Raw genomic sequence first — 25,350 nt, forward strand, 5'->3', positions numbered from 1 at the left:
TCTTTAAGTGTTTGAAAAAATTCAACAGTGAAGCCACCAGGTTTGGGTTTCTCTTTGTAGGAAGATTTTTGATTATCGATTTAATTTCCTTTCTCATTTCCATCTGTTCACATTTTCTGTTTCTTCATAGTTCAGTCTTGGTAGGTTGTAGGTTTCTAGCATTTATCTATTCTTTCTAGGTTATACAGTTTGTAGTGTTTAATTATTCATATTAGTTTCTTATAATCTTTTGTATTTCTGTATTTTTGTATCTATTATTTTATTCATTTCATTTGAATCTTCTCTCTTTTTTCCTTAGTTAGGCCAAATAATGTTTCCTTAATTTTGTTTATCTTTTCAGAAAGCCAACTTTTGATCTTTTATATTGTTTATCTTATCTCTATTTCATTTGTTTTTGCTCTGGTCTCAGCCCTTTCTCTCTTTCTTTCTCTCTCTCTCTCTCCCTTCCTTCCTTCCTACTAACTTTGGGGTTATTTTGTTTTTCTTTTTCTAGCTGTTTTATAATTACAATTGTTATATTCTGTTGATAAATTAACCCCTTCATCATTATATAATGATGTATTAGAAAGTATTTGCCTGCACTGTGGGTGCATGGGCCATATCTTTAAGACTGGAAAATTACCCAGACATTCCAAGCTGCATAAAAACACCTTAACAAAACCTTAAAACTCAACCTGATTTAAAACTTTTGATATTACTGTATACATAAAGGAAATGTAAAATTTTGCTTTATTTGAATGGTAATTACATTTTAAATCTTGAAATCAAGCCATAACTAAACCAAATATTTGGTAAATACTTTGGGAATGTCCAGAATATTTTGTCTCAGTACTTATACTGTTCTACTAAAGATAAATCTAAATCTAGCATAAATTATGATATTTTTTCTAGCTTCTGGAAGGGGTTATTAAACTTACCTTTTATATTAAAAAATTTTTTGTGGGGAGATCATGAGACCATTAGAAATTGTCTTAACATACACAGATATCACAAATTTGAGGTGGCTCAAATTTGAAATATAAAATATAAAGATCTGTATCCGTAAGAGGCAAGAGTGATATCTTTTAATGGTAGACAGTGGATGGATTTACACTGAAATTTTTGGGCTGGGCACAGTGGCTCATGACTGTAATCACAACACTTTGAAAGGTGGGAAGATTGTTTGAACTGAGGAGTTTGAAACCAGTCTGGACAACATGATGAAACACCATCTCTACAAAAGAAATTTTTTTAAAAATTAGGCAGGTGTGGTGGTGCATGCCTGTAGTTCCAGCTGCTTGGGAGGCTGAGGTGGGAGGATTGCTTGAACCTGGGAGGCAGAGATTACAGCGAATGAAGAGCATGGCACTGCACCCCAGCCTAGGTGACAGAGGAAGAGCCTGTCAAGAAAAGAGAAGAAAGAAGAGAAAGAAGAAAGAAAGAAAGAAAGAAAGAAAGAAAGAAAGAAAGAAAGAAAGAAAGAAAGAAAGAAAGAGAAAAGAAAGAAAGAAAGAAAGAAAGAAAGAAAGAAAGAAAGAAAGATAGAGAAAAGAAAGAAAGAAAGAAAGAAAGAAAGAAAGAAAGAAAGAAAGAAAGAAAGAAAGAAAAAGAAAGAAAGAAAGAAAGAAAAGAAAGAAAGAAAAGAAAGAAAGAAAGAAAGAAAGAAAGGAGGGAAGGAAGGGAAAGAAAAGGGAGAGAAGAAGAAAGAAAGAGAGAAAGAGAAAAAGAAATTTTTGAATTTAGTATGGTAAGTATTCTTCATTAAATTCATATAATTTCTTCTATAGTATATACTGTTAAAATGCTCTTTTAATAATCAATATTAATTAAATATAATTATGCATTAGCAACTTCATTTAGAAATTGAAACAAAACACAAATGCACATGAAAAGATCAATTCTTTTCAGAAAGAATAGAGTACAATCCTGATTTTTCAATAATTCAAAATCTTGCCAATATAGAGTTTTATTATAAGTCCTGATTATTATTATGCTTGGTTTGTATTAAATAAGGTAGTAAGAATAGTGACAATCTCTTTGCCTTAGCACTATCAATTTGAGATATGTATGAAGTCAGAACTATAAGAGACTAGAAGAAAAAGGAAGGTTCTTAAAAGATAATCCCTCTTACACACACTTTTACTTGTTACCCCAATAAAAATGTTAAATGGAAAATCCTAGCAATAAACAATTCATAAGTTAAATTGCCTGCCATTCTGAGTAGTGTGATGAAATTTGGGTCATCCTGTTCTGTTCCACTTGGAAAATAAATCACCCCTTTGTTCAGCATATTCAGTCTGCATATTTCATAAGCCTATTGGTAATTTAGTAGTTTTTCTGATTATCAGATCAATCATGATTGCATCACAGTGTTCACATTCAAGTAACCTTTACTTTATTTAATGATGCCCCAAAGAATATTGATGCTGGCATGTTGTCATAATTGTTCTTCATTATTAGTATTGTTAACTGTGCTTTATTTATAAATTAAACTTTATCATAAGTATGTATGCATAGGGAAAAAAAAAACCCAGCATACATAGAGTTCTGTACTACTTGTGGTTTCAGGCACTCACTACTGTGGGTCTTAGAACATATCCTCCATTGGCTGGGCTTGTTGGCTCACGCCTGTAATCTCAGCACTTTGGGAGGCCAAGGCAGGCAGATCACTTGAGGTCAGGAGTTCAAGACCAGCCTGGCCACATGATGAAACCCTGTCTCTACTAAAAATATAAAAATTAACCAGGTGTGGTGGTGCATACCTGTAATCCTAACTACTTGGGAGACTGAGGCAAGAGAATCGCTTGAACACAGGAGGTGGAGGTTGCAGTGAGCTGAGATCTCACCACTGTATTCTAGCCTGGGCAACAGAGAGACTTCATCTGAAAAAAATATATATCCTTTACAGATAAGGGGAAAATACTCTACTTTAATGATCCATTAATGTAAAACCATTTTCTCTTTTTAAAGCTTAAGAGTGTGTGTGTGTGTGTGTGTGTGTGTGTGTGTGTGTGTGTGTGTGTCTTTGTTCTCTGAACTTCTCCTCCACAGCCTTCTTAGGTCTCATCGCTCTACTTCTTTGTTCTCTACACAATGGTCAGCTTTTGGGACTAGAACGACATGTCCCACCCACCTTGGCATGCCCTGAAGTGCCTAGCATCACATTCTGCATTACTAAAATGTGTGTCTGTATGTGTGGAATAGACAACCAAATGTGATGGTTTCTCTCATGTCCATTTTATGTCCCCAGGAGTATAATATACTTCTATATCTAGACTATAAGTCCTGTATCTGTATAGGGATTATTAGTTTTTCAAAGAATTTTCATAATTATGCTCTCATTTTCATAACAATGATATGAAATAACAAGAGCAGTGTTATTACACGGTAGGAAACTGAAGCATAAACCTTTAGATACTATTACATGATTTGTCTTACTTCACAAAAACTGACAGATCTTAGGCTAAAATACATATTCTCTCCTTTTAGTCCAAGTTTGCTTCTCTTAGATACACTTGAAATGCCTTTCATAATAGTGAAAATTAAGAATTTTCTTTGCAAAAAGGAAAAAAAGAAAGATCAACCAGCTTTTAAAAAATTCATTTTGACTCAACCTTAATTGACTTAAACTTTGGTTAAACAGGAAATAACTGCAAACCCATTTGAACAAGTCATCAGTGTTCAAAATATTCGACACATATTTGATGAGTGCTGAACACTTTGCTAGACAAAGTGATAAAGTGGTAAATGTAACTGAAACCCCATACAGGAAGACCCCCTGCCATTTGCTCGTCATTGATTTAGTGTAACTACGTATAGCGCTACCTTACTAAAAAATACTATTTTCGTCACTTGCCTTTGCTTGGCTGCATGGCAACTAAATGACCAGAGTAATGCCAACCATGTCGATTCTTCCAGGGGCCTGTGACATCATGCTGTTGGAGGAGTTCAGTGCTAATAGATTTGGCTCATGGTTTCAGTTGTTTGATTTCAGTCTGGAAAAAACACAGTACAGCATAGCAAAAATAAACAATTACCAAGGTTCTGGGACACATACTAGAAATAAAGGATTTATTTTATGTTTTCATATTTTTTTCTACTGTTTTATGCCTAACCAAAATAAAATGTGCATTTCTTAAATCACAGATCCCAAGGCCAAAATAATGGTCAAGTACACCAAGGAAGCAGGAGAAAAAGGAGAAAGCCTGAAATATATCAAAGTAAAAATGAAGCTAAGTGAGATGTATATAGGTATTGCCTACTAAACAACAACATAATAGGATATCTTAAAAACAACAAAAAAGAAAATACAAAAAAAATCCCCACACACAAAACAAACAAACAAAAAATAATAGCATTACTTAGAGTAGGACTCTCTGAGGTTTTTGAACAACACCATTTTTTGTAGAAGGAAGAGATAAACCTCCAGTTCTGATTAGACTTCATAAAGAATGGGCTGGATCAGAAAGGATGTAATAAGTGGCCTTGTAGCAGGTAGATGTGATTGTATGACTAATCATAGCAAGAGCTGTTTTTTAAAATCCACGCCTGCAAGCCCCACACTTGTTTTCAGGAAGACAGAGAACCTCTGGACAAAGTGAGGCTGTAGTAGCGGCAGGTGCCTTATACATGAAGGCCGAGCTGCCACATTGCTCCCTGGAAATTCACGAACAATACTACCTAAATTTCTTATTCCCAAAATAGAAATAGGGGGTCCAAGGACAGTTCCTCTTCTAACACTGTGCTCTAACTATTTTAACCTAAGTCTCTTCATATCAGTTGCTATAATTGTCATCTTGAAACAGGACTTGCATTTCTTGCTATATATAGATAGAAGGAATGTGTATTTGGATATCAGTGTCACTTTCCTTGGAACAACAGTAGTATTCAACTAGTCCTTCACTGTTAAATCTGACCCCTCCCTGAAACTCACCCTTACCAGACAAAACCAGAGACACTGTTAGAAAAGCTAGGACTCATTTTGTTTCCCCTTTGACAAAATCCACAGGAAAGCCAACTTCCAAAAGAGGCAAATGTGGAGCATTATTACTAATGCTAGTAATAAATTACTAGCATTATGAATGGATCATTCTTTCAAATATATGAGTTGCTCAAAGTGTGTCTTATTGTGTGTGTATAAATGACTAACTACTTGAGGAATAGGCGTCATTAAAATAGTGGTGCTGTGGTCATTGTATCATCATCATCATCATCACCATCACTCCCGTACTACAGATAAATAATCTCAAAAATGTAAATAGTGCATCTACAGAAACAGTAAGTAGCAAACCAATACTTGTTCACAGGACTGTCTTCAGTAACATACTCTCATTTATTTTACCACATGGTTTTTTTTTTTTTTTTTTTTTTTTTTTTTTTTTTTTTGGCTGTTCTATCATTTTATGCATTAAACGTTTTATGGCATAGGTAGATCTGTAATAACTATTATATAAATGGATAAAGCAGGCATACTTTAATTGGTTTAAGAGCAGAAAAGTCACTGCAATATGTCAAGCCACATTTTAAAGTGTTGGGTTCACATTTTCCCATATATTTGCATTGTACTCTAAAGCTTTATGTGAATTTTCAATGTAAGTAAAATTGTATGAAATTAAAGTGTCTCACAATGCTTGTTGCTTTTTACAAGAATTTTGTATTGAACAATTCCAAATTAGATTAATAATGTTAAAATGTAGATAATGTATACAATGATCTAACTTTATCCTTGACTATTGCAATACACAGTTAATAGTGGTTTAAACATAAAATATTTCTCAGTTTGCTTTGAAGATGATTGAAACGCACCTTCTTTTATCACAGTTAAAGAGGAGTTTAGACCTCTCATTTCACATTTATGGTTTCTCAAGTTTTAAAATAAATCTGGCAAATTCACTACAATCCACATATTTATATTCATTAATGCTGAGTACAGAGAAAATATCAGAGATGAGAAGAAAAACAAAAGCACATAGTGCTCCCGGTAGCCGAATAAGTAGACAGTTTCAGGAAAAATGGAAGAATCACTGGCAGCAAATCCAACGAGGATCTGTAAAATAAGAAATGAAAATGAATATAAAATATGAAATGAGTTTATAACATGAATCAGAAAGAGGTCACTGAGACCCACAAGAAGAGTTATTTTAGTGGGGTGAAGGGGATAGAGGCCAGATGGATTTGTGAGTGCTGACAGTGACCTGGGTTAATTCAAGGCTAGCTATGTCAAAACAAATTTACTGGAAAATCAGTAACACAATAAGCTTAACTGGCTTTAAAAAGAAAAGAAAGAAAGAAAGAAAGCAAACAACCTTCCTCAATTAAAATCCTGATTTTTTTGCTTGTTTTATTAAAACGTTTGCTACTAACTTTTTTAGACTATATGTGCTCAATAACTTGACCTAATGATTCTTGATCAGATTAGATGACACTGACTGCCCTATCTCCAACTGTATATTAGACTAGCAATTATTAAACAAAAATCAAAGACAGCAAATTAGTATGACAAGAAGATTGTATTTAATGAAATTTGACCTGAATCTTAAAGATGGCCAAAGAAAAATAGTGTGTATTAAAATATGTCAAAAGTGGATTAGGGTCTGCCAAAGCAAACACTTACAGATTTGTCTCTTGAACAAACATCTTTAAAATACGTGTTAATTCTAAGCGGTTTGGTTTTGTTCTATCAGTAGGAACACTCCCTGCAGCTGAATTGGCAGATCCTTTGTTTTCATAAGAGTTCTTTGAACCAATCAGGACACAGATTATCTTATTATACCTCTGTGGGCTTGCGTTTCTTTTGATGAGAGTCTAGAGAAGTCATGGGTAATACTTTACCGTGTGCCAGAGACAGCTTGTGTTTCAGTTGTACAAGGTCAGATCTTAATTTAACCACCAACTGGATACTTAATTTTAGATACACAGAGGAACACATTGGCTCCAGGGCACTTCCTCTGATTTAGGAAGGTAAGTCCCTGGATAAGAATGACAAGATGATCATTCCAAAAGGTGAGATTATGAAATATTTGATCTTTACCTCACCAACCAGCTTATTGAATATTGTTCAGTATTGGAAATATTTTAAGCAGATCGAAATGCAAATTGTAGTAGCTATTCATTACTTTCTTTCCGGTTGACCACCTATGGGCTTACCTGTCTAGGGCCTTTTTAATTAGAGAATAAAGCTAGAATTTCTTGTTTTATAGACCATCAATTAAATTGCATAATTACTAAGCATAAAAAGTTATATCATGAGAAAAACAGATTGAGACTATCCTTATAGAACCTGTCAATATATTTACTATAGAATTCCCAGAAGGGTCTCAGCTGACCTCTTGGTTTCTGATTAAAAACAATTAAATAATTTTTGTGAATAAATACAGTAAATCTCTTTTAAGGCTTTTTCATCACTTGTTGAAAAAGATGAATGTTTTCTGGCCAGATTGAAAAACTTCTTTAAGTTAGTTAGATTAAAAAAAAAATAAACTGAATAGAATTGAGAATTTACTCCTGAAAATTATATCAGAAAACCTAAAGGTTGGAAAGTCCTTAAAATTTATTGGATATCATCACTCATATTGTTCTTAAATGTGCAGTTAACTTCTAAGGAGCCACCTGTATCTCAAATAATTTGACTTTCATGAAGTAGAGCAGTGAGGTAGACAAGAAAAATCTTATCGCTGCTTTGTGCTGAGAGCATCAAATTATTGTGATAAAAATTATAATTTTACACTTCAGTTATGGAAATGGGAATATCTTATTTTCAAATAAAAATTTTCCCACAAGCTTTATATTTCCCCTGGAGTTGTTGGATGAATTTGCTAGGTATTTGCTTAAACTTTTTGAGAAAACTTTTTCTCAGGCTTATGAATTTTTAGGTTACAAAGTAAGACCCTCTTTTCATTAAATTCCTTCAGAGTAGCTGAGTCATAGTTAGAGTATATTGGTTAAGCCTGTGTTGTCTCTATTGTCAGATGACTGGGCTATATCCCACTCTCCACTGCTCACTAGATATGTGGGTTTAGGTAAATTACCTAACTATTTTGTGCTTCAGTTTTCTCATCTGTAAAATGGGGGAGAATTATGTCGTAGACATTAAATGACATCCATTTAATGTACTTAATGTAATGCCTGTCACAGGTAAACACCCAATAGATGTTAGTTATAATAATTATTAAACTCAATATAAAAATATTTATTAAAGACCTGCTATGTGCTTGACTGTGTGCTAAACCTGAAAGAGAAATTGGTATTATTTCCAGAGAAAAATCTAAAATACATTATTTAAAGGCAGAAAACTCCCTGAGGGCATGGTTCCCATATATTTGTATCTAGCCTTGTGCCTAGAACATAACAGACATTGAATATATATTTTTGCATGGACAAATAGGATCATCTGAGCATCCTTAGGAAAAAAATAATCACTAAGGATTGGTGGGTTAATTCTTCTCCTTTGACTTTTTGATTAGCAGAGCAGAAGAACATAGTATCATAGATACTGTGCATTTGTATTTTACCAAGGTATTTGACAATATTCCTTGATGATGGTCTTGTTATCAAAAAGGAGACATTAATACTAGGTGGTGGTGTCTTTAAGAGGATTTGTAGCTGGATAGACGGCTTTTCTGGGAGGCTGCTAAATAATAGATCGACGTCAACATAGAGGCTTCTGTCCTGTGCCAATTTCTTTTCAACATTTGTCTTTATCAGTGGAGCTTAAGGACATATAGAAGGCATGCTTATTAAGTCAGCAAATAAAATAATACTTGGAGAGATAGAAAATGCATTCAATTTTAGCAGAAGGAAATAAAGGCCAAATTGAAAAAAGATAAAATATAATAAGAATAAATAGAGTCCTGCATAAAATTGCACAGAAAACGGTGTGGGGAAAACACATGATTTGTAGAATTCTTTAGATACTGGGGTCTAAATCAAGTATGTAACATGATAGCCTAAATATTAACTGAGCTTGAGCTAAATTAACAGATTTTTAGTGTTCGAGAAAAGGGAAGTGGTCACATACACTTAAACTTGTGTTGGTCTGACTGTAGCTGTTGTGCTATATTCAGAGCCTGTGGTTCGGTGTCACTTTTAGAAAGCCATGGATAAACCAATGTGTTTACAGGAAAGCAATCAAGACGGTGCAGGAGGTGAAACCATGTTATAGGAAGAGCAGTTGTACAGGCTTAGAAAGAAAAGGCTCAGTGGAGACCTGACAGCCTTCCTGGGGGATATTTAAAGGGCTCCTGTGTTGCAGAGGAACAATACTTTCTCAGTGTAGCTGTGAGAAAGAGACCTAGAAACTGTTAGAAGAGAATTAGAAACATTATCTTCAGATAATATTTTGAAGGGGTGGATTCAACTTCACTGGTTTTTCTAATTGTTAATGCTGGCTAGGCTGGGTGCAGTGGCTCATGCCTATAATCCCAGCACTTTCGGAGGCTGATGGGGGAAGATCACCTGAGGTCAGAAGTTCAAGACCAGCCTGACCAACATGGTGAAACCCCGTCTCTACTAAAAATACAAAAATTAGCTGGGCATAGTGGCAGGTGTCTGTAATCCCAGCTACTCAGGAGGCTGGGTAGGAGAATCGCTTGAACCTGGGAGGCAGATGTTGTAGTGAGCTGAGATTGCACCATTGCTTCCAGCCTGGGCGACAGAGGGAGACTCCGTCTAAAAAAACACCAAAAAACAAACAAACAAAAAACCTGGCTAAAGGAGTAGCGCCATGGAGATAGCAAGCTCCCTGACACTTTGATGTTCAAGCTGAGGCTACCAATTACTTGCTGGGCAGGTTGTAAATAAGATTTACAGGTAGGGCTATACCTGATGAAATTTGGTGATTCTAGGGAAAAGGAGGGAGAAGAAAATAAAACGGGCGTGTCAGATTGACTGTTCAAGAGTGAGGAATGAAACTAAAACTTTTAAAAAATACTAGCATCCTACTTTTTCATTCCACAGGAGTTCAATCACAGAGTAATAACAGGCAATGTTTACTGACTATTTGTGACACACCAGACACAGTTAACCAGGCAGCTAATGCAGGCAGGTCAGGGTTTGAACAAAGATTCAACCATTACAATCAGCTGCTTCCAACAGAAGGAAATCAATGGCCTGTATATGATTTCAAACAAGATATGAAAAAATGCAGTGACTCATTATTATTTGAATCCATTTTGAAGGGGAAAACATTTGACTTGAGCAACAGACAGGATTGTTTGCCATGTTGAACAAAATACATTATGCCAGGAATGAATTTTTTAGAGAGAATATATGTATGTGTATATGAATATTTATATGTATATACATAAGAATAATGTTTTTTTAAATGCTCAACACTCCTAATCATTAGAAAAATGCAAATCAAAACCACAGTGAGATACCATCTCACACACCAGTCAGAATGGCTACTATGAAAACGTCAAAAAATAACAGATGCTGGTGAAGTTATGGAGAAAAGGAAATGCTTATCCAATGCTGGTGGGAATGTAAATTAGTTCAGCCACTATGGAAAACAGTTTGGTGATTTCGCACATAACTTAAAGCAGAATTACCATTCGATCCAGCAATCGCATTATTGGATAGATACCCAAAAGAATATAAATCATTGTACCATAAACATACATGCACGCTTCACTGCAGCATTGCTCACAACAGCAAAGACATGGGATCAACCTAAATGCACAATGACAGTAGACTGGATAAAGATAATGTTGCACATATACACCACGGAATACTAGCCAGCCATAAAAAAGAATGAGATCATGTCCTTTGCAGCAACATGGATGGAGCTGTAGGCCATTATCCTAAGAAAATTAACACAGGAACAGAAAACCAAATACCCCATGTTCTCACTCATAACTGGGAGCTAAACTTTGCGTACATATGAACACAAAGAAGGGAACAACAGATACCAGGACCTACTTGAGGGTCGAAGGTAGGAGGAGGGAAAGGATAGAAAAACTACCTATGAGGTACGATGCTTATTACCTGGATGACAAAATACTCTGTACACCAAACTCTTGCAATATGCAATTTACCTATATAACAAACCTAAGATAAAACTTAAAATGAAAGTTAAAAAATAATACTTTTTAAAAGTCTAGAGATATTATTATTATTATTATTATTATTGAGATGGAGTCTCACTCTGCCACCAAGCTGGAGTGCAATGGCATGATCTCGGCTCACTGCAACCTCCCTCTCCCTGGTTCAAGCGATTCTCCTGACTCAGCCTCCCAAGTAGCTGGGATTACAGGTACGCACCACCATGCCCAACCAATTTTTGTATTTTTAGTAGCAACGGGGTTTCACCGTGTTGGCCTCGATGGTCTTGATCTCCTGACCTCTTGATCCACCCGCCTTGGCCTCCCAAAGTGCTGGGATTACAGGTGTGAGCCACCATGCTCGGCCGAGATATTATCTTTATTGTTACTACAGCTAATCAATGTAGTCAAAATATTTTTTACTCACACTACAACTCAATTGTGCAAACCAAAAGTAGCTTTTTTATTGTCTGTAACTGGCCAAACCTTTCTCAGGAGCTGCCACTCACTAATAAATGGAAAATAAACTTTTGGTTTCATACAGACAGACACAATAACTTACGTAATGAAGCCTCTGCCTGGGTGATTCAGGTAATGAATTGCTCTTTCAATTTTCTGCTCCTTCCCAAGCCAAGAAACTCTCCCCACCAAGTTCTACTTGCTTTCCTGTACATGTAGGCAATCTTCTGTCTTCTCGAGATCACCAAGGTTCCTGGCCTGCTCAGCCCTGAGAGGTAGATTCCAAGCTAATTTCCTGAGAGGGCTTTGTAAGTTTTGCCTCTGTAAAGTCCATCTTAGTTCCCTTTTCTTGTTGTTATTGGTGGTGAAAACTTTAAAATCTATGCCCTTAGCAAATTTCAAGTATTCAATACAATATTGTTAACTACAGTTCCATTGTCATACATTAGATTTCCAGAATTTATTTATCCTGGTTAACTGAAACTTGTACCCCTTGGCCAGCATCTCCTAGCCCCTGGCAACCAACATGCTACTCTTTTTTTCTATGACTTCAACTTTTTAGATTCCAAAAATAAATATCTCAATATTTGTCTTTCTGTACCTGGTTTATTTCATTTAGCATAGTGTCCTCTAGATTGATCCATGTTGTCACAAATGGCAAGATTCTCTTCTTTTTTTAAGGCTAAGAGTCCATTGTAAATACACAGCATATTTTCTTCATTTATTTATCTGTCAATGGACATTGAGGTTGTTTCTATATCTTGACTACTGTAAATAATGCTGCAACTAATATGGAACTGCATATATCTCTGTGAGAAAGTGATTTCAATCCCTTTGAATATATACCCAGAAGTGAGATTGCTGGATCATAAGGTAGTTCTATTTTTAAATTTTTGAGAAAGCTTCATACTGCTTGTTACAATGGCTGCACCCCAGGAAAGGATAAACTATGTGAGAGAATGGATAGTTTACTTAGCTTGATTTGTGGTGAATATTTCACAATGTATACATGTCAAATCATCAAGTTGTACATGGTAAATATATATAATTTTAATTGTCAACTATATTTCAATAAAGTTGGGAGAAAAATCCGTCTTAGTTTCTTAAAAGTGGTTAGTCATATTTGGTTAAATAAACATCATACTTAAACTGACACTTTACATAGAACATTAAATATTCTTTCAAGTATATGAAAATTTTTTTTTTTGAGACAGAGTCTCGCTCTGTCACCAGACTGGAGTACAGTGGCACACTCTTAGCTCACTGCAATCTCTGCCTCCTGGATTCAGGCAATTCCCCTGACCCAGACTCCTGAGTAGCTGAGACTACAGGCACGCACCACCATGCCTGGGAAATTTTTTGTATTTTAGTAGAGATGGGGTTTCACCGTGTTGGCCAGGATGGTCTCGATCTCCTGCCTTGGCCTCGCAAAGTGCTGGGATTACAGGCGTGAACCACAGCGCCCAGCCAAGTACATGAATTTTAATAACTGTATAGTATTACATTTTTTATGTGTATGATAATGTCTTAGACAAATTTCCCATTTTGGGACATTTATGTTGTTTCTAATATTTTGACAATTTAAACAGATGAGATAAACATTCTTACATATACATCTTTTTTTACATCTCTGATTATTTCTTTTATTTACTTACTTACTTAGTTTTTGAGACAGAGTCTTGATTAATCACCCAGGCTGGAGTGCAGTGGCATGAATTTGGCTCACTGCAGCCTCGATCTTCTAGGCTCAAGCGATCCTCTTGCCTCAGCCCCCCCAAGTAGCTGGTACTACAGATGCACATCACCACATCTGATTAATTTTTGTATTCTTTGTAGAGATGAGGTTTCACCATGTTCCCAGGCTGGTCTCAAAGTCCTGAGCTCAGGCAATCTACCCATCTCAGCCTCCCAAAGTGCTGGGATTACAGGCGAGAGCCACCAAGCCTGGCCTTCTGATTACTTCTATAAGACAGATTCCTAGATGTAGAATTACAGACAAAGGATAGGGATTTAAAAATCATTTTATCATACTAACTTGTGATCAGGGCACGTATATTAATAAGTTGTATATTTATGGGCCTATCTTACTCTAGTCTGTTATTCTGTAAGTTTTACTCTAGACACCCACGAGTCTGTGAGTCTAAACTCCTTTCTAAACCATTGTGAGTGTAGTCCTCAAAAGCTAACATGCATCTTCCCAAAGTTCTAATTAAATCTGACTTGGAAATCAATAGCAAAAATTTCTTTTTTCTCTATTTTTTCTTATTGCTTTTATTTTATTTTTACTAGTCCTAATACTAAGTTCATTAAAAGTTTTTGCTTTTGTAATATGAAACTAGAGATAAGAAAACCTAGTAAACAGGTTCTATCATTAGTATATTTACGTAGAAAATAAGCATCAATCCGTGAAGCCACAAAATTTGAAGAGAATTCAGCAAAAATATATCCATGACCTATAGAGGAAACACAAGGCTAATTTTAAGAGTTGTGTTTGTTTAATAATAGTTTGTTTATTTAGTAAATCCTGAATTTTTAGCACATGCCAGATATCATGTTTAGTTTCTACAGACCATTTTGCCTTTTATATCTTTTTCTAAAATGGTGAGTTGTGTTTCTTTGAAGTAACATAAAAGTAGCATTTGTTTTTTGTACTAAGATTGTTCATCTGTGTGTGTGCATGTTTTCAATTTATCAAAAGAACATACTGTGCTGTTAAGAAAGATGCTACTTAAACTGATCTGGTTCCCCGCATCACGCATAGGATTTCTCTCTAGTAGAAAAAGCAAATACCATAAAGAAGGAATTGCTGTAACTTATTGCTTGTAAGTAAAAGTTACCTGTGACTGTGGGATAAAACCTAATTCTGACAGAGTTACACGTCTCTCTGAAATTTTTGGGGGACTAGTTGATTCTGTTGTTTAAATCATCCTAACGAATCCATTCACATGATTTGCCACTTTGAGCTATGCAATTCTTAAAAAATAAGTGTTCAGCCACCAAATAAAAAGCAAAGTTGTAACAGAATTTTGTTTTGTTTACTTATTTCTCCACATCTTTAAAAGTATGCAGATAAATGATCAAAGTACATAAAAATGAGAATTAGCATTGTTTTGTATATGACAACTGTATTTTTTTGACAGTACCAAAAAAAAAAAACACACACAAAAAAAACCAAGAAAATATCTTTTAACTTTTGCCATCCCTCTGATAGGATAAATCCTGATGATTCTCTCAGGGACCTCCAGTAGATAAGCTCAACACTCAAGAACCACTGCAGTTTCAAGGTAAAAGAAGAATTCTCATGGCATCAGTGTCCCCCATTCCACACAGCAGAAACTTATATCTCCTTTAGAACCCCAGGGTTTCTATCTGGGCTGGCCTTGGATAAAATCTTAAAGAAAACCAAATTTTACTGAATGCCCTTTTCTTGTCCCTTCTTATCACCCCCCACTAGAACCTGGCCTTAGACTTTCTGCCATGTTCCCAGCCTCATGGTAGGTACTCCAGTAACTATCCCAAGAGATCTTGGTTCTAAATTAGGAGCCAATATGTTGCTATCTAAATTTTAAAAGGGACACTGGAAGATGGAACAATAGGCCCTAAAGGACAGAATCTCTTGCTGATGCAATAGAATGACACTGATGTGACAGGTGCTAGGGGCAGTGTGTTATTTATGGACACAGAGCCCTTCATTGCACTGTGGAAGCAACTGTCCACTCTGCATACTCTCAAGGCCAGCCTTGCTTAGGACTCATAGAGATGGTTTTAATTTTGTGATGCCCAAGACAGAGTGTGAGGGTAGATGGGGTAAACAGATCTGTATGTAAGCAGGAGTAAACCAACTAAACAATTCACGAGGAACAAAGTTGTATTCATCCTTGTTAAGGGAAATGAAGAACCTTGGTTCTGTGCTGTGGGAGCTACTGTATTTCAAAGGAAGCTCCTATGGGTGTCAAAAATTTATCAACTACCTTTACAGGAAGGCATTAGCTCAGATCATGGTTTGGAGGCAGTATAGCAAAACCGAGGCAAAGAGGTGTCGTATGCTCATGTTCACTCCAGCATCATACCTTGCAACATTACCAACCTCCTGACCACATCAGTCAGGCACAGACTGATATGTTGATTCTGTGGTTTAGACCATGATGTTTAGACTCCAAGGCAAAAAGTACAGAATGAAGGTAAGCTTAGGACACCTCAGACCACCCTAAGTAACATAAAGCCTTATTGCATGGAGTCAAAGAAAAAGATTTATGTGTCCCTGGAAGCTATTTTTTATTTTTGGAAGCGATTGTCATCAAAAGCTGGCTGTTAAAAGCAAGATCACGGTGTTTTCTTTTAAAGGCAACACACTGTGAGATATTTTCCTCTAACTTCTGAAAGACCTTAAAAGTGAAGGTATGCCTGCCTGGTCCAGAGTCTACTTATTAGTTCTAGGACATTTGGTGGGTCTTTTAACCTCTTGAATCTGTAATACCTGTAATTTATAGAATTGGAATGAGGATTTAAAACAAGGTAGTATATACAAAATGTTTTACACAGTGCTTGAAACTAAGCAAGCACTTGATAACTTATGATTATTACTACTATTGCCAAATGTATTAAAAATTTTACATGATAACCAAACTTTCCCTTTTCTCACTAACTGAATTAAGGATTTAACTTAGCCTATCTGTAAAATAAACTAACACTTATTGATAATTGAGGAATATATTTGGCATTTAGCATTTAGGGATCCTTAATTCAGTGGTTCTTTACCAGGAGAACAGAAAAAAATCTCTGAGATTCCATAAGTTCCCTAAAATTGCATGCAAAATTTGGAGTGGATGGGTGTCCCTCTGAAGGGAGAATCCATAGCTTTCATCAAATGTTTTCATGACCCTAGGCAAGGTTAACCAGTACTTTAAATGAAGAGGCTGATTGTAAAATATGATTGTATCAGTTACTTTGTAAATCAGCTACTTATGGAGAACAAATGATTTCTCTAGCGGTCTTCCCTGGAAGAAGATTGAATATTAAATGGCAAATTATTATTAAGAGTCAATTTCTCTAGGCTGGGAGTGGTGGTTCAGGCCTATAATCCTAGCGCTTTTGGAGGCTGAGGCGGGTGGATCACCTGAGATCAGGAGTTCAAGACCAGCCTGCCCAACATGGTGAAACCCTGTTGCTACTAAAAATATAAAAATCAGCAGGGCATGGTGGCAGGTGATTATAATCCCAGCTACTCAGAAGGCTAAGACAGGAGAATTGCTTGAACCTGTTGGGATGGAGGTTGCAGTGAGCCAAAATCATGCCATTTCACTCTAGCCTGAGCAAAAAAGCAAAACTCCATCACAAAAAAAAAAAAGAAAGAAATCAATTTCTCTAGACTGAGAAGTGGGACACCCATACATAGATCTTAAAGATGTCAGAATATTGTCTGTCTGGCCTTTCCTCATGCTTCTGAATGGTGCTTTATATAAACCATTTCCCATAAACTATTCCTGGCCCTCAGGTGAGATGAGTCCTAGATACTTTAGATGTGTGGTTTGGACAAATCAGTTACTCTCCTCTTGCCTTTATCATTGTGTCTTGATGTCTTTAGGTCTATTCCAGTAATGCTCCTGTGACCGGCTGTCTGGCACCTTAGTACTCCTCCATGTAGATCTTCACTTCATCCCAACCTTTCAGGAAAAGGCTGAAGACACCTGGGCTGAATTGGAGTTGTTCTGCATAGTAAGAGTGTTCCCATCGTTTTCACCCTACCCTCATTAGAGATACAAAACAGTTAAGAACCTCGGTAACTTCCTTTGTGATAGTAGTTAAAAATTNAAAAAAAAAAAAAAAACCATTAAAATAAAAAACTTTACATAGGCCGGCTCAGTTCTCTGTGAAGCCTGTGCTATCTCATACACTGAAAGCCCAAATTTCAGACAGGGTTAGTTTAATCTGGTGATTTAAACAGGTGAAAGGCTCCGTATCCTCTTACTAATCCCAGAGCCATACAATCCCCCTGCCACCTCAGTAATATCACCGAAAAAGTCAGCAGGCAAGGCCACGGGTTGAACTTTGTCATCTACTGGTGCTGGCTGACGAACTCAGTGCTTGTCTGCTAGTAATGAGTCAACAACTTTTATTCCAGTGACCACTGAGAGCAGCTGTTTGCTATAGTTGACAAGGAGTAGGAACAGAGGGAAGAGGTAGAAAGAAAAACGAGAAGAGATTTTGTTTCCCCTCAGAAAACTAATGGTCCAAGTGAAAACACAAGCACAAGTATGTAAAGAACTTGTAAGGCAAATGCAGAATGAGTTGAGTATAAACCCAGACATTGGAAAAATATTACATAAGAGGAGATATTCACAGATGAAGACGGCTGGAGAGGAACTGAAGAATTACACCAAGGGCTTCCATAGGAGGACTGTCTTGTGCCAGCCTTGATACAGTGCGAGCCATGGGTGGGGGAAGCTGGGATGGCCTCATGAATGAAGAGGAATATGATACAAAAGAACAAAAGAGAGACAATGAAACCAGGTACAGAGTGAACAATCAAATTTGTTTAGTTGATAAACACAACAACTCCATATCCAAAGGAAACGGTCACTTCTGAGAACAAAGAAGAGCCTGGATTATGTTTCAGTGCTCATTCATTCATTCATTCATTCAACAAATATTTAGAGAAAATGAACCAGGAGATGATGCTTCTCTTGGCACTGAGGGCATAGACTAATTCCCTGCTTTTACATTCTAAGGAGAGGAGACAGACAATGACTAAATAAACAGTAAATGAAAAGCAAAATACCATTTACATCTACTTGGTGAATAAGATCCCTAGGGTGCCTTTTAAGGAGACTGAGATACCACAGTGTGAGGGAACGTTCCTGGTGGAGCATGGTGACTATCTCGTGTGTGGTCTCTGAACACTGGCACTATTCTATACCTTTTCTTCTGAGGTGATATTAAGGCTACTGCTATAGAACAATGAACAACTAAATCGTAATATTGCCGTTGAGTTCATGCACAGTCTGTCCACAGGTTAGAGGCCTTGGCTGTTAGCGGGTATAAAGTTTGAGATTATCCAGCCTTGGAGAAGAATGAGAAGAGGTAAAAAATGTGTCAACTATGTTTTGGAAATTGCCTGCAGAACACTCTTTTGTTTCCCTCTCCTTGAGAAGACATACTATAAAATAAAATTTCATATAGAGACTATAAAAGGCTTGTATTTGCCAGTCAACTCAGTTACAGAAATATTTTGATTTCTATATTTACTAAATTTCCTCTCTAAATAAGATAAAGCAATTGATTCAATAGTAAATAGTAAAATAGTAAATTCATTCAAATAGTAAATAGTAAATTCAAATAGTAAAGAGTAAAATAGTAAATTCATTCTTCTAATTTGATATTTGGGAGAAATAAGCAAATGAAGAACAATCTACATTTTTCTGTATTATCTTCAGGGAGATGGGCCAGTCAAGAGCAGGGCTTGTAATAGAACTGATAAGGGAGTGAATGGGGACTCTATAGGAGGGCTGGTTTCTGGTCTATGGATGGAGTTTAAATGGTCCTTACCAGGAGACCAGTCAGGACTTGCAGCTGGCCATCGCTGGTTTATAAGGCATGTAAAAGGATGACTCTTCTCCATTACAGCCACTATCCATCTTATCCTCATTGTGTCGATTTGTAAGCTTTTAATATGCTATGTACACACTCTCTGAGAAAACTGGTAGACCAAAATTGGTATCAATCAGAAACTCAGGAAAAAGTGAATTCTTATAAGCCCAACTACAGTCATTATTGAAAAAAAAGTCAAAAGTTAGAAAGTGAAAATGCTCAAAGGCAGGTTATTAAAAGTTTCAACAGTTAGACCATTTAAGTTAATAAAGTGGACTCACATGTAATGTGGATTAAAATGTTACCTGCATTTGTATTTGTTAACTAGCAAAAGAAAAATGCATTTTAGTTTTTCAACATGCATTTTTGATGTTAACTCTATGTGCTGTTTTGGGTCATTTGTTAAGAACTTGTCTCTTTCAAAATTATACACAGGAATGGATACTACTGATGACCCCGATGAAGACCATCTTACAAGTTATGATATTCAGCTAAGTATTCAAGAATCCATTGAAGCCAGCAAGACTGTACTTTATCCTGAAAGGTAGTATTTAAATCAACTATCCTCAGCGAACTTTATTTATGGCATTCATTTTGTTGTAAGATAAAATAAACACCATTTCCTAATTCCTCCTCTAGGAAATTGACCTTTCCTTTCTGATGGGAATCTAGCAGCTTTCCAAGGGCCACTGTGCATAAGTTTTAGTAATCTGATCTTCCACAAATTCTCACCTCCTGTGGAAACAGGAAAAACCATATGTGGAAAATTCCTAGACGAATTCGGTGGTACAGAATTGCCTATTTTCTAAATTAATATGGATTCAAAAAAGGCAATGAGTAGTTTGAACATATTTGCAAGTACAGTTTATACAACCAATACATAGACAGGTTGGTATACAGAGGTCTGTATTCTAGAGCTCATTCTGCTACTGATTCAGCTAACCCTTTATAAGTAACATATTCCATTTTTATATGTTTAAAATATGAAGAATAATGCTAAGTCACCTAGCCTATTAGTTAATGAATGAGAGAGAGTTGTGGACTTTTTATATGACAAAGTAATATATAAACTACCACCTATTTCATTACTATCCAAATGACAAGAATTAATAAATTAAAATATGCATAACATTGATGCATTATGTAGGCTGGAGTTACTGAGTCTAAAACTACAAATGTAAATTTCTTTCTTAAAAAACATGCATTATACGTCTGAAAGAAATAAACTAATTTACTTTTACTTTTTGTTATAGTATTTAAAATCTTGTATTCTGGAATTTAGTCGTACTTTTGAATAGATCCAGTGTTCGAAAATTGTTGCTTTTGAGCTTTTAAAAAATAGACGTAGTACATTTAAATTTCTGGTCTGAAATTTCTCCCTTATCTCCAACAAGCTTTAGAACCTTAGAGCTTCCTGGAAGGCATTCACAACCCTGGTACGCTAGCAGATGTTTCTGCTTAACAGAGTTAAGTAAATTTGTTATGGAATTCCTTCTTTCCGCTTAATAAATACACACACCAGAAAGCTTTCATGAGGGTTTAAATCATGAACTGCTGGGCCAGTGATTGGGGGTTTGTTTAGTAAATGCCCTGCATGTTTTCACTTGTGGTATAGTTGATTTAAAACTCTAAAACTCTTATATGTAGTTTAGACCAAAAGCTCCCAAGTAAGTATCTTATTAGCAATTGTTAAGTTCAAAGCAATAAACATTTTTTGAGCATAGAGTTTTTATAATTGGAAAAAGCCCTAGAGATCTTTCTTTTAAGTCCATCATTTTGCAGATGAAGAACCCATGCCCAGAAAGGCTAATTGGCCTCCCCAGAATCACACAATCAGGCTATGATCTGAACCTAGCCCTTCTGGCTCTGACTCCAATTGTTTACTTCTTTTTTATTGCTTTGAGATATCTCAGAGATAGCATCGTAATCTTGTACTTTGCCATCTTCACTAATATTCTTATATCAATGCGTCATAAATAAACTCTGTATCTGACTCCCATACATTTACTTTTTTAAGTAGATAAAATCAGTTGTATGCATCTCCTTTGGATCTTGATTATTAAGTTTAAAAATTCAATATAAATTAAAATGTTTGGTTCCTTGAAATATATTACTAGTATAAATATGATCTTTCTTTATTGCATAGATTTGTACCCCTAAGCGGTCAAAACAGAAAACTTGTGGAGGCCATAAAACAAGGTAAATGGGTGTACTATCTATCTACAGTGGGATGAATTGGAGATTCCACCTTGCAAAAACAGAGATTAGTTATCATTCCATGTGTTTAATTTAGGTCACATTCTTGAGCTACAGGAGTATGTAAAATATAAATACGCAATGGATGAAGCTGATGAAAAAGGATGGTTTCCATTGCATGAAGCTGTTGTCCAACCCATTCAACAAATACTTGAGACTGTTCTGGATGGTAAGAGAACATAAAACTTGTTTGACCAAACCAGAGCAAGAATGTTGGTATGTTGATGTTATAAGTGTTTTCCATGAACATAACTAGCAGAAAGAAAAAACAGATTAAAATATTATTTGGAATTTGAAAAAGGCAGCATCTATGTTTTAAACTCAGAGTACAAAAATCAGCACTTTTTTGACATTCGGGTTTTACCTTTTGAATCCTTTTACCTGTGAATAAGACACAGGTTGGTGGAAAGATGTGGTTATCACAAAAAGGTGATAAAATTTTGTATATATCATGAATTAATTGAGTCATATATAAAACTCTTCTTTTGGAAGTCAATTTAAATTTTTTCATTTTGAACTATCTCTTGAGTTAACAGTTTCCAAATGATTCTGATATACTGCAGCAGGGAGTACTGACAATATTTGTCTTTATATTACATTGATGTTTTCATAACATAAGCATTAAAAAATATTGTGGTAAATCAAGCTAGTGTTAAATATTAACAATAACTTTTATGTTCTAACACAGTGTTTTCATATCTCAGCATCTTACAGAACACTTTGAGAGTGCCCTTTCAACTTTCACTGCTGCATGACAGCTCTATGTTCTGGGAGAGAACCATAGATACTTGATAATTAGCCAGCCATCTAGAAAGCTAGACAGCTAGACAGACAGATATAGATAATGTTGAGGATCATTTTCCCACAGTGATACCTATATTCAAGTACATTCTCATTCCCACATTCAGAGACTTCATTTGACAAAAAAAAAAAAAAAATTCAGTTACAATATAAATAATAATATGAAGGACTGAAGCATTGTTTTGTAATGTATCAAGAAATGAGACTTAGCGTGCCATTTTCAAAAAAGCAGCTAGAAACAGATTTTGCTTTTCTAGCTGTCAATTTGATTAGGAAGTCCATGTGCATTTACTTTATCCTCATTTGGTAAACTTTTGTCAAAGTCTTTTCATTTTCCTCCATTGACTTTGCTCAATCTGATGTGTATCATATTAGGTTGCTCTGATTTGTGGGATATCCTGTAAGTAAGTATTTTCTACTTTTCAACATAATGCTTTCATGTCACAGCATCCTATAAGACACTCTGGGAATTCAAGACCTGTGATGGAGAAACACCCTTGACTTTGGCAGTCAAAGCTGGTCTGGTGGAAAATGTAAGAACTTTACTAGAAAAGGGAGTATGGCCCAACACCAAAAATGACAAAGGAGAGACCCCCCTTCTGATTGGTAAATGACTTTTTTTTTTCTAGAGCTTTTATAGTTTGAAACAAATAATAAGTATTTATTGGAAACCACCATATAATGGCTAAAATTGTGATCTCAGTTCCTTCTATTCCCTGAGCTACTTGCCTAACCCCGTGTCTTCTGTCCTGTGATTTTGTTTTCCTGTTCCACAAGGATGTCAAATATGAAAGATGGCTATATCCTTCAGTATCCGGTTGTAGAGACTGCAACTAACCAGGAGGGATCTCAATTAGTTTTATGAAGCCAGAGATACCAATTTTAAAGGAATATTCTCTAGGTAGGATCCAGGTGTAAGGAGGGTTGCATGTGTAATATATAGCCAGAAGCAAGAGATGGAAAAAGATTCTAAAGAGAGACATCAAGTTCACGTCAGACTGATCAGGCCAAGCTGGAAGGAAGGGGAGCCCACAGATTCTGAGCACACAGATACAGCCCATGGCTCCTGTGCTGTATAAATACAGCATACATACAGTGTATAGAGGGGTACACTGTGACACAACAAAGGATCAATGGGAACTCTGAAGGTGACATTCACTGGCTGTCTTGTATATCCTGCTATTTGTTCAACAGTAAGAATTGGCAAGTCTGTTTGTGAAAGCAGAGAGAGATAAGATTAACTCCAAATGACCCAAAGATAACATTTCCTTTCTCTTAGGGACATAGGTGATGAAGTCAGAATTTGGTATTCGCACATGAGATCAGTGGGTTTAAATCTTAGCTGTGAATTGCAATCATGGGCCTCAGTTTTCTCATGTATAAAATGGAAATACAACACCTACCATGCAGAATTGTGATTAAAAATTAGAGAAAAAAATACATAAAAGCTCTCACATGTAATAGATGCTCAAGAAGGGAGAGCCATTATAAAGTTGTCTGTGTGTGGCAGGAGGAGGAGAGGGAAGAGGGACAGGAGGAGAGGGAGGAGAGAACGTAAGATTATTTACCAGCAATCACAGAGGAATACATTAAAAGTCATAGCTAGTTAAGAACCATCACAGCTCCTGTTCAGTGAGGAATCACTAAATAAATAAATAACCAACCAACCTAAACAACTTGAATATTAAAAAGACCTGAATATTGTTAAGCAAACTTGGATAAATCATGAACATTAGTAAAACATTTATATATGATGGCACTGATTCAACAATATCAACGCAACAAACATATATTAAGAAGTCACATTAAGCCAGAGGCTGTCTGGGCAGTGTGGATATAAAGATGAATGGATTAATCTTCCTCCTCTCAACGTCCAGGAGAAGAGCTAGATGTAATTTAAATGGAAAATTCGTGTTATAAATGCTATAATTAAGTATATATTTAAACTAAATTGGGAGAATAAAAAAGTAGTGAATCTGTGAAGCCTTCAGAGAACCTTGCTGTTGGATTGTCTTGATGGATGTATAGGGGAACGTTAGCAGACAGAGGCGTGGAAGACTCCTAGGCAGGTATTCTGCCCCGATACACCTTGCTCTATGAAAAGTGTCGCCACAGTGCGGTGTCAGTTTGGCCTGGTTCCTTCTTACCTACTCTTGCCCCATGTCAGAGCTTTCAGCCTTGACAAATTCAGATAAGATGGGAAAAGCAATCTGATCCATATACTTAGAATACAGACAAATCTGCAACAAAAACCAAAAACGGATACACAAAGCAAACAAAAAAGAATGACTTAAAGAGAAAGAAGTCATTTCTCTGACACACATTGCAGGGTGGCCCACAGTTGTCAGGGTGGCTGTATCAACATTACAGTGTGCTTCCTAGGTTACTCCCAATGTCATAATTTTCCAGGCAGCAGGATGGAGGAAAGAGGAAGCCCTAGGAAAGCATCTTCAATTTAAAAAGGTGACCTGGACAGTGCACATGGCCCTTCCACTCATATCTCATCAGGTCAGATTTTGTCACAATGACACAGCTTGGAGCAAGGGATGCCAGAGGGAGGCCGCGACATTTAGTGCCTACCTGGATGGTCTGTGGCCAGCTAAATACTTGGGGCTTCTGTGGTTAAAAGGAAAAGGGGAAGCACAAATACTGAAAAACAAATCATAGTCTCTGGATATGTTTTAGACTGCCTTTAAATCGCAGTAACATGACACTTTTCATAAATAAACCAGAACTCTTTTCCTGAGCAGGCTCTACAGACATTAAACAGAAGACGTACCTGTGGGTGTTGACTCACCACTAGTAATGTGACCTGTATTATGTAAAGGCCAGAATATGCCACAGAGTATTTGCAACAACATCTGTGTTGTTTCTATAGATCACCTTGAATTTCTGCAAAAAGAAAAGGGACAGAATTGTATACTGCTTCACTTTGCAAACAGAAAATTATTATCTACTTGTTAGTTTCAATCCACTTATTTTTAAAGGACAACTAAGCCATGATTAGCACTCCTTTGTTTTCTTTTGGCTTCATTTAAATTTTTCTTTAATGCTTAAGGCCTATAATGGAGCAGTAAACATTTACATGCATTTCAAAGTTGCATATGTTGGTTTCATTCTCTATGCTGGCAATATCTAAGGTGTAGGAAAGGAACTCTATCATTAAGTTATCAGAATTTACATAGAATTAATATTTGGAAATAATATATTTTAAAAACTAAGTGGTAAT

At 36.0% G+C, this 25,350-nt stretch overlaps 1 protein-coding gene and 1 long non-coding RNA gene across 9 annotated transcripts in view; one reads left to right on the forward strand and one right to left on the reverse strand.

Annotated features, from left to right (window-relative positions):
* Nucleotides 1–2,839: 2,839 nt before the first annotated feature.
* The window catches only part of LOC108288667, a 29,771-nt gene continuing 7,260 nt past the window's right edge, over nt 2,840–25,350 (reverse strand). Inside the window, exons 5-7 of the long non-coding RNA XR_005196738.1 lie at nt 24,901–25,013; nt 5,785–6,025; nt 2,840–3,974 (exon numbers count right to left, since the gene is read on the reverse strand). This is a non-coding gene — a long non-coding RNA (uncharacterized LOC108288667). The remainder of the gene's footprint in view (nt 3,975–5,784; nt 6,026–24,900; nt 25,014–25,350) is intronic.
* The window catches only part of ASB15 (ankyrin repeat and SOCS box containing 15), a 37,619-nt gene continuing 18,291 nt past the window's right edge, over nt 6,023–25,350 (forward strand). For 5 of the 8 annotated variants that reach the window (XR_005196737.1, XM_017507653.2, XM_017507651.2 and 2 more), the window contains exons 1-8: nt 6,023–6,981; nt 14,689–14,761; nt 17,062–17,192; nt 17,599–17,729; nt 19,500–19,608; nt 21,211–21,263; nt 21,358–21,489; nt 22,569–22,727. Coding sequence is in view for 7 of the 8 variants with exons in the window: in XM_017507653.2 (XP_017363142.1) it covers nt 19,502–19,608; nt 21,211–21,263; nt 21,358–21,489; nt 22,569–22,727 (451 nt within the window). In the remaining variant the exon portion in view is untranslated. Of the gene's footprint in view, nt 6,982–14,688; nt 14,762–17,061; nt 17,193–17,598; nt 17,730–18,205; nt 18,348–19,499; nt 19,609–21,210; nt 21,264–21,357; nt 21,490–22,568; nt 22,728–25,350 lie in introns of all 8 variants that reach the window. The other 3 variants (XM_017507644.2, XM_017507645.2, XM_017507643.2) reach the window with 3 other exon arrangements.

This window comes from Cebus imitator, unplaced genomic scaffold (assembly GCF_001604975.1).
Source record: "Cebus imitator isolate Cc_AM_T3 unplaced genomic scaffold, Cebus_imitator-1.0 Scaffold381, whole genome shotgun sequence".
In the NCBI taxonomy this organism is placed as follows: Eukaryota; Metazoa; Chordata; class Mammalia; order Primates; family Cebidae; genus Cebus; species Cebus imitator.